The sequence below is a fragment of the Varroa destructor genome, unplaced genomic scaffold (genome assembly GCF_002443255.2).
Source record: "Varroa destructor unplaced genomic scaffold, Vdes_3.0 BEIS01000002.1, whole genome shotgun sequence".
Lineage (NCBI taxonomy): Eukaryota > Metazoa > Arthropoda > Arachnida > Mesostigmata > Varroidae > Varroa > Varroa destructor.
Genome location: NW_019211455.1, coordinates 53,062,139 through 53,072,262, shown reverse-complemented (window position 1 = coordinate 53,072,262; position 10,124 = coordinate 53,062,139). Strand labels below are relative to the sequence as shown.

The 10,124-nt window shown below is 36.4% G+C and overlaps 1 protein-coding gene and 1 long non-coding RNA gene across 3 annotated transcripts in view; one reads left to right on the top strand and one right to left on the bottom strand.

The window, feature by feature from the left end:
- Nucleotides 1–1,230, top strand: part of LOC147757995 (uncharacterized) — a 75,189-nt gene extending 73,959 nt beyond the window's left edge. The window contains exon 4 of the long non-coding RNA XR_015322412.1: nt 243–1,230. This is a non-coding gene — a long non-coding RNA (uncharacterized LOC147757995). The remainder of the gene's footprint in view (nt 1–242) is intronic.
- A 1,147-nt stretch (nt 1,231–2,377) lies between these two features.
- Nucleotides 2,378–9,136, bottom strand: LOC111244386 (uncharacterized). 2 transcript variants are annotated; one of them, XM_022791436.2, is made up of 6 exons: nt 8,947–9,136; nt 7,518–7,762; nt 7,124–7,257; nt 5,032–5,181; nt 4,416–4,717; nt 2,378–3,836 (listed from the first exon to the last, which is right to left on the bottom strand). In XM_022791436.2, exons 2-6 carry the CDS (start codon nt 7,642–7,644, stop codon nt 3,719–3,721), a joined length of 831 nt encoding a protein of 276 aa, XP_022647171.1. In that variant the 5' UTR covers nt 7,645–7,762; nt 8,947–9,136; the 3' UTR covers nt 2,378–3,718. The 2 variants fall into 2 exon arrangements, with proteins under 2 accessions (XP_022647171.1, XP_022647170.1); XM_022791435.2 differs by having other exon boundaries at nt 8,830–9,135.
- Nucleotides 9,137–10,124: the final 988 nt, after the last annotated feature.

Sequence of the window (10,124 nt, the reverse complement as noted above, 5' to 3'; positions counted from 1 at the left end):
CATAGTCAGTTTCCTGGGAGTCCAGCTGAGTGTATTATATTGAGAGTATTTGACGCCTGCTAAATGAAATCCCCATTTCATTTATCCCCATAAATTGATATAAATTTCTTAGCAAATTATTGATGCAATTAAAAAAATAGGAGACGATTTTCGCGTTGTTTTACTTTACCCCAGCAACACCCTGTTCCGACGTGAGAAAACATTTAATACAGTTCATTATTTTCTTTTAATTCTTTCTCCAGGTTCGGAGCTAACGATAGGCGTTATTATTCGATATTCGAGGTTTCGTATTTTTAGACGGTTATCCGGTCTACCTGGACACACCCACGCCTAGAAGATAATCCTGAGGTAGAGCACATAACACAAGGACATCCACCATGATCGATTCAAGCGTTTGCACTCGTTGTCTAAGCAGCATATTGGCTCCCGACACGCGACGGACGTAGAGGAAACTAAATAGAACACGTTTATAGGTTCGATGTATATAAAGGTGAAAAACAGACGAAACATGTCAAAAATGAGCAACTAATTCGGGTGAACAGAGTGCTATACTATGTTTTTCGGACTACAAGTCTGATCTATACATAGGAAGGAAAGGAACACAACTTATCGGAGATGTTAAAAGCGGGTCGCTAGATAGCTGGTCCTTCCTTTGCATATTGGGTAATGGTAATTCGAAGGCGCGTTTTGTGGAATGATCAGAAACGGAAAAGGAGGCGGTTTTAAAATGGTGCCTCTTAAACGGCGATCAAAACAAGCTGCATTCGAAAACGCTAGGCAGAGTGCCACGACGATTCAATAGTATCTCTACGAAGTCGAAATGAAGAAAGATCAACGCTTTTTCTGCATTTATATACAGAGTTGCTCTAGAGAACTTCCATTGGCCAGACGTTAATTGTTCATTGCGAGAGTTGAGAACTATCATCTAATGCATGCTATACCACTGTTAAAGATTGGCATGGTGGCCATACTTGCCGACCATACTTACCGAGTAAGCTTCTAATAATAAATAAAATAATCTGAATCTTCATATTGCTCCCCCTTTCATATCAGACCACTCTCAAGCGGTTCAATCGAACCTACAGCAACAAATGTGTACATATATATAACTAATATAATAATTGACTCAGCTTTCTCACACAAGAGAATTTAGTTGTCTCAGTCAATGATTTGAATTTGGTACTATAACTAATAAACTACCGTGCGTATAAATTCGTGTTTTTTCTTTTGCAATTTGTTGAATCTGAATTTTAGCTAAACTGTCAAAACATACCAACATAGGTACAGCTTCCAATGCGCGCCTATTTGCAGATAAAATTTACTACTAGTTTGATCCGTCTCCGATTAACAGAATCCAAGTACATTACAAGAGCATGATGTGTGTTAAAATCAAAATGGAACTATTTCTTCCAACTTTTACAATCGCATTAGTCGTCTTCGTTTCTTTTTCATTACATTTTTTTTAAAGAATTTTTTATTTTGTATTGTGGAGACACGATGGTAGCTGCATGATTTTTAAGGTTGCCAAATCTGGTAAGGCAAATGCTCCGCCTCTCATTTGTAATCGTTAAAAATGTTTTACATATTATAGTGTAAGGTACTAACGCTACGATGTTCCCACTGAGCATGATTGCTATATGTGTGTATCTATTCAAAGAAACCAGTATTAACAACGTAATGGAGAGTGCCTGCAAAAAACAAGCGCGAAAAGCAAGCGTTTTTTCGTGATAAAAAAAAAGTGTCATTTAATGATAATTTTCAAACTTTCATAATAGCTCTTATTAATTAAAAGAGCATTAACTTTTATATAAGGTAGAATAAAATAAATTATCGCATAAAATTAAGTCGGCATGTTTAATTAGAGAAGATATAAATTTATTTTTAGATAGTTTTGTATACGCTATTTGAATTTCGTTTTGTCTACGAATCCGTCTAAGAACGAATCCCAAGGTGATAATAAAAAAGAAACATTTGCGATAGCGCGAATTTTGTCTTAGCTGTTACTCCTTTTATAATAATAATAAAAATGATATAGACCAAAGAATGGGATAGTTTCATCGTAAATATCGGATCTGTGACGTAATCGATGGTATCTGATTTATAGGTGAAAATTTGTGGACTAATACCATCTGCATATCATAGACATTCTGCTAGATATAAATTCGGTACTTCCGTTACGCAGTTCTTCGATGACACTATAACTATATTTCGAAAGGTTAGCGCACGAAGTTAGAAAAACGTAGTAATCAATTAGAGCCCGACACCAATATGCTGTAATTCCTAGTATTGAAGATGAATGATATGCGCATTTAAATAAAGAATTGCTGCTAAGGGCAACAAACGTAGAACGATGTATTCGAAATAAGATTTAGACTGGTAAAAGTTTGAAGTGCGTTTATTTTTAAAATCTGTGTACAGTTCAGTTGTTTTTTGCGTGTCTCTAGCACGTACTGCCAAGTGTAGATAGGGCCTTCTTTATATCTAAGATTTAGCAACCCTGCCAGCCAAAAATACCAGCAAGTACACACGTGAAGTACAAAAAGATAAGCTAGCAATTTGGGCGTTAGGTAACATTGTAGCATAGCAGAAAATTGACGGTTTTTAGATATGATTGCATTTTAATGACAAATAGATAATATGGTAGGCGATGCCATAAACTGTTTTATGGACTCGTGTTTACTGCATAGGGCTTTAGACACTGAGTGGGTGAGGGAAACGATCTGCTTCGAGTTGACATTTTTTGTTTATTAATGATTCGACAAAACGTAGAGGCATTGCCATCCATGTAGTATTTATGCTGCTATAAAATAGTTGAGAACAATCCAGGACGACACTGATTAAAAAGAATTTATATTGAAAAAAGAAAGAGATTACTGAAAAGGGTTGAAATTATGACTATATTTGGCGCGATTAACAGGAGTAACAAAAGTATCGTTATAATCACAATAGTAGAAATCTTCTTTAATTTACAGCTGAAATTTGTGCGTAGTTCCAAACTCGTTTCCCTTAATATTCGAAGTAAAAGACGGAGGCGGGTGTCAGTAGAATAATAGCATATTCACCATGTCGACTTATTTTACTTAGGCTGAAGCTTTATTTAAAAAAAAAAATATTAATATTTTGGAGTTAACAATATGCATCATAATCGTATATAGCTGATGATTTTTGGGTCTGCCAGGAATGAAGAGGGAGCTAGAAAAAAAAGTGGAAAAATACAGATGCTTTTTTTCCTTACGAGATTTTTAAGCTAGCTGCAATAGTAAAGTAGTTGTCTGTTTGGCTTAGTCAATTAATTCTGTGCGAGTTCTGCACTTCGCTCTAAACTGATCTGTTCAGAAAAGACAGTACCACTCTGGAAAGCTTATTCGACTTGAAATTATTATGTAATCTAGTACGGCTTTAAATAAAAATGTCATTCATGGGTACTAAACGCCTACTACATGAAAATCAGTTAGCAGGTAACATATGCCAGATTAACAGTTGGAACGCCATTTTTTGTAGTAATTATTATTAAATAGCTTCAAAATATGAGAAAGTGGCTTTCTTTCCGATTACTCTAATAGGAACCTTACACAATTTGAGCATAGGGGATCCCAATACTTATTGTGGCATGTTGAACAAAACTGCAGATTAAAGCGTATGCATATCCAGACTTCGCAAGGTGGGGCATAGCAAAGCTGCAAATAGGATAGTTCAGCTTTTGCTTTCAACCCCAAATCTACTCCTGTTGTACACGATCGTTCAACCGTTTCGCAAGTGAGGTCAGTTCTTTAAAGCCTTTTGTCATATCCTCAAGATCTTGGCGAAACTTTCCGGTGGGAGTATCGAGAAGATTCCTGTAAAGTCAGCAAAAAATAGACGAGTATTATAGATTTTAATAAAAAAAAGTAAGTAACGATATTACTTAAAACCTTAGCTCATTTGTGGGTTATCAATAAGACTATTCTATAGACAAAATATAGCTTTAGTGTGTAGATATTTATCATGGAAGCGCATTTCCGTTTGGTATTTTTCCGCATGTCAACATTAGGGATTTCGTATTGGAATTTTCCTCAAGCTTGCACATTTTCCGTGCCATAAGGAAAGCTACTTGCTTTCTAAAAAGCTAATTTTTCAAAGAACCCTAGTTTCCAATTTGTAATGACGACTCATACACAATGCAGCTAACAGTTCAACTGCGTATAAAGTAAATGGTTCGGGTTGTACATATGGTACTGTGTTAGGAAGGCATCACTTCAGACCGTTTCTCTTGTCTAACACAAAACGGAGTGTACCAGTGCCTAACCTCAAACCTAGACTACTTCGTCTATCCTCAAATTGAAATTTATTTCCGTAATAGTTTAGTGTTGTTTAGATCGTTTGTTTTGATTTTGATTTTTTACGTTATGTTCTACATTAGGCTCGAGAATTCTTACCTGCTTACGTTTGCTCCGTGTTTTACACTCTGAATCTTTCCGCCGCGATTTCTTGGGGTTGTTCGATTTGACGTAGACGCCGTCTGCACACGACCGTTACGCTTTGCAGAGTGTTCTGATGATCTTTCACCTGTCGGAGTGTGCTCAAAGTCGCCAATCGTAAACGGCGAATAAAGTTTCACTGGGGTGTCAGAACTCAGCAATGGATCATAGGCCGACTGACGGATACTGCGTCGTTCCCCGCGATTAATTTTGAGCTTCGTTGACACTGTTTCCAAGGCTTTGGAAATGTTACCTTTCATCTAACACAAACGCAAAAATAGGGCAAACATAGAAGTAAATATGAACGGGAGGATTAAAATAACGGACGAAGAAATCGGTAAAGATGGTGCAAATTGGGTAAGACCCGCTATAGACAAAAAATAACGCCACAAATTTAAGTCCATAAAGGTGGTGCAGCCAAGACTGGAGGACGGCGCTCGGTTTTTGGTTTCCTTCTCCAGGCTTTATTGATAACAAGTTGTGGTACAATCAATTTGAAAAGCAAACATCATGTATACGTTCTATCTAGTGGTTTTAGTGGGCTTAAGGGAAGGTTTTTGCAAACACGCCTTACCTCTTGCAAAGCTGACGACACTGACACAGGTATCCGACGTTTTTCGAACTCACTTTCGTATTGTTGCTTGGGGCCTTTGCAGGTTTTAACCTTTCTCGATGGTTGTTGTCTTTGTGGGGTATAATTTTCGTCACTGCGCGGACGAAAAACCTGCAAGCGTATATCGTTAAGCACAACAATATCACCCTTACATTATTTTTTTAATCAACTGCAACAGATGTACCAACTTAAGAAATAACAACAAGTATTTCCGATAGCTGTCATTATGATGATATTTTTCTTGAAGATTTGAAGAACAATGTCCGAAACAAGAAGCAGAATGTGGTAAAAAAGATAAAAATAGCTTTACTCAAACGTAGCAGACATAGTAAAACTATCTTATGGTTAGGTTAGGTTACTTAAAACTATCTTATCGTACAAAACAAGATACTACACTTCAATTTTGGAAGGCGCATGAGACAACGCTAGCAACAAATAATGATAAACAGGTGTTAACAAGGTCGTTAAGTAAATAGAAAACATTCATTATACTACGTCAGCATATATACATAATTCAACCCGACCACTACAACAACGTCGTAGCTTCTGCTAACGCCAGAACAATGCAGAAATACTACACTCCAGATAGTAACGTTTGCACCGCTATTCAGTCAAGTCAATGAATGCCATGGTCCTGGGAATTAAATTCCCAGAACACGTGCTTCAGTGTGTGTAATCACTTAAAAGATGGTTCTGTCGTTTTAGTTTTAGAAATTCTGAGGAAAAAGGTGTTTCTCGTAGCGGATAGTGGAATGCAGAAAAAGCTAGTGAAATTCTCGTGATAGTTGAGTATCTTCAAGGAAGTAAACGTGCAGTGCCAAATACTTCAAACCTTCTTAAAATAATTGGCCATAAAATAAGCTCGACATTTAGATGCCTCTATGTTTCGAGTTGTACGTCCGGTATTGCCGTTAGGGATTTTATCAGACAGGAGGCTTCTAGCACGAAACAAAATCTGTGTGTGCGTAACGACAATACCTGATGTAAAGCTCGAAACATAGAGGTTTGAGTGCCACACGAATTTACACGAAAGAATTTACTCAATCGTATTTGCGTTTGCGAAACTCTACAGGAGCGCATTGTAATCGAGCTTTTTCTAAATTAGTCGATCAAGACTGATGAAACGAGAATCACATACGAAAGAATATGCTCCGCAATTTGTAGCCAAGTCCAAATGGACGCCAAAGACACAGATGCTATGTGTTTAGAAGAATAAAAAAGGAATCGCGAGTCATATAGTACTATCTCTTGACAAAACCTCTGTATGACAAAAAATTACCAAGATAGAACTAGTAAACAGAAAAGACTTCGTCTTTCACCATGATAATGCCAGACCACATATATCTCTAGTTACTTGGAAAGGATCGAGAAAACTTGCAGGGCACATGTTAATGCATTCGCCATATAACCCGGATCTTGCACACTCAGACTATCAGACTGTTTCAGTCTTTACAGAACTTTCTTAATGGTGTTTACATAGTTTCAATAGAGGAATACAAACATCACTTGTCACACATTTTCGTTTAGAAACCACAGAAGTTCTACACAGATAAAATGATATTGCTACTAGGAAATCATCGATAAAAATGAAGTATATTCGGTTTTGTGATATTATTTTCAACTGTAAAAATGTTAAGTTCAATACTGGCTTAAAACCGAGCAATACTTTTTCGAAAACATATATATATATATATTATAAAAGTCACACTTCAATGAGTTGTAATGCATTTTAGACGGATTTCTTCGCCAGTACGCCACATGCACATCTTGGTCGAATTATGTCGGAGCTTTATTGTTGAACTATATTATAATAAGACTTGAAACTAAAATTTAAAATAATGAATATAATAAATTCAAAGAATTTGCTTAGGACGGACCAAAGCGGCAAAACTTTTCCCGTTTATAAACATCACCTAGCTGCAAAGATAGATTAAATTAAAAACAGTTTTAAAATTGACAAAAATTAAATCATATCTAGAAGCCCATATGCCAACTAACAATGAGTACAATTCCCAAAATATATGAAATAGCATTCAACGAACGAAAAGCTTACCTTGATGGCTGGGCTTTTGATAGAAGTATTGGTTTTTCTAGAATTCGCGCTAATATTTTCTTTCAGTATTTTCGCAGGGCTCTTATGCACAGTCCGCTTCTGAATACCGCCCTTATTCGTTAATCGTTTCAGGCCTATTGAAAAAACAAAATACAACATGTATAAGGCGACATTTCTTACTCGTTAGTATTAAGTGGTATGTTTTTTCTAATAAAGGTTGAAAAATGCCTTTCAAGATTTAAATATGATGACATAAAATATATTAAATAGACCTTTAAACAATCGAGGAAAAATTCAGATAGCAAGCCATATCACTTGATCGTTTAAATCAGCTAAATTTGTTACAAATTCAATTACAAACGATTTCTGTCTATAAAGATTTCATATCACATACCCTGTCTGGTCTTCTCTTTGATAGATGCAACAGAAATAGATGTTCGCTGGAGAACTTTACGGCCAGAAGAAGTACTCGTCTTTTCACCCGATTTCTTTTTAGTTGAAACAGTTTTACGTGGAGTCATTTCGTCTTGATGGGTAGTAAAGACAACCAAAAATACATTCGACTTCTCCACAAACGTACGAGTTTTTCGGTAATATTTACAGCGTCGAACCCAGAGTAATTTTTGCTTCTAAAACAACCTAAATGTACAAAATATAAAAGGCATCGATTAACTACCCTGATGTATTCGGACGACAGATGACATAGGACATTTAAATCCAACAGATAAAATGATTCCCGATTCTTTCAGGGTGTGTATATCCCAGCAAAAATATTGCCGCTGAGGAGTAGCAAACTTAACATATATGTATTGTCTAATATTGTTTCTGAAGTTTTAAATGTGTTTGCGTGTTTTGATCATTCGTAGGTCTTGTGTCTGATCACAGGCAACCTAAGGGAATTGTTCTGGTTTGAATAATTAGTTGAATTATGCAACGTAAACTTCATGCATGTTTTATCACTACCGAACGCCAACATAAGACAACAGATGATTCAGGTTAAAGAAAAGTGACTTAGATCGGCTTCTAATAATTGAAAATGGCAAATTTTTTTTAAATGAACCTATAAAAATAACTAATGTGAAACAAATAGGCATACATTCGATCTACTTTTACTATTAAACACAAAGAACCGCTTTAAAATGTGACCTAAAAACATCTACTTTCATTTCAGCGAAGATGCGTTATCACCTACTATAAACACGATTTTATTTTTTGATGATAATTTTCTTTGATTGTTATTTTTCATTGTTAGCAGCTGTGGCTATCAGAGCGTTTACGATTTTTGTGTTGAGGCCTGAAGTAAGCAGTTTCCGCGTAGCCTTACAACAATGATCATCTATAGAGTATTATTCCTCGTTAACGTGCCATGCGTCTACGTTTTCAATGCTACATATTTAAACACGTTATGGCTAGATATAAATGTGTATTATATTAATTAGTAACAACACACGTTACTGCGTTTCGGGTGTATTTCCCTTAACTTGAAACGTTCAGTAACTGAAAATCTATAAAATCAACAAGCTAATTAGTACCGAGCGTGCGTTAATCTTTACATGTATTCATCGAGCGCGTGTTACTAAGTGAGTGATGAAAACAACTGACTTGAACCACTACAAATGAAACAAGTAAAGCACGTATAGCTAACAACGTCAGTCTGTGGCAATCTTGCATACTTTAGAAGCCATATGACAACCGAAAAATCATACCTCCTCATATTCATGCTAACGTCATTTTTTTTACATGACAGTTTTTACACGATTCTGTATACACACAAATTCGATTGTATAATTAAACAGACACGATTAAATCCGGGAACTACGAACACAGTCAATGAAACGGTTGAAATTCTTGTACGAAATCGTTTTCTAAGCTTTGAGCCTTGTGGCAACGTCGAAGCCGTACTCGGTCAAATGAAGCTTGCTTCTTCTGCTCATCATCGAGAACGCGCCCACCAGTAGATTTAAACATGCGGCCGCCATATTCGATTCGCGGCCCTTTCCTGCCGCAATCTTTTGAATATTCGCGGTATGAGTAATCGATTGATGATGAATGTGTTCATTCTTAGTTGATTTGCTATGTTGCCACCTGAAATAGTGAAATGAAGCATTAATAAAGAAGAGATTACAGACTTCTTAAGTGTGCTAGAAGAATACTAGATCTTATGATTTTTTGTATCGTCTGCTTTTTCGAGAATGGCGCAGAGAGTAAACAGGAATCTATGCGCGAAAGACCGACACAATTGCTGGGCTATCTATGTATATAAGGCACAATGAAACTGTGAAATTTCACGTTATCCGCTATAGGTGCTGAAAGAAATACTGGTTTGGACGTGTAGAGATTTTCATATAGTCCTATATTTTTGTATGAAAAATCTACACATTCATAAGAAAAATAAATTTCTTTTTAGGATAACATTAATCTGATTGAAAGCTAGAAACTATTATCTTTGCCATAGGACAATTATCTGTGCATAGTCTACGAGATGATGAATATAAGTAGTTTAATTTGCTGCAACTAGCTAGCTTTGTTAATAGCAACATTCATACAATGGCTTGTTCGAGCTGCTTGTGACTGTACGTGAATTTGGGAAAAACCTAAAATCCCAATACTTGTTCTTACCTAACGTCGTATAGGAACTTAAGGGGCCAGGTAGCAGCGAACAGATTACCAATGCTCCTGCCAAGGGTTGAAGCGTTTTTGTTTTGGTAGCCTAAAGAAACTGGAAATGATAACTGTTCCTTGGTTCTGCTCAGTCTTAATTTGTGTTTGGGTATTTACCCTGCTGTCAAATGACGTTCATATCGGACGAATTGTTACGTTGAAAAGAGGGATCCGGCAGCGTCTTCATTGCTTTTTTTAAAATCGCTTTATTCAATTGCAGTCGATCCAGAAAAGGGTGGAGTCTATTTGGAACTCTATAATTCGGAAGTACGTTAGAGCTCAACAGTTTACCCTTAGGGAAAGACTCGTCCTCGAACTACATTTAGTCAGCACTCTCTTG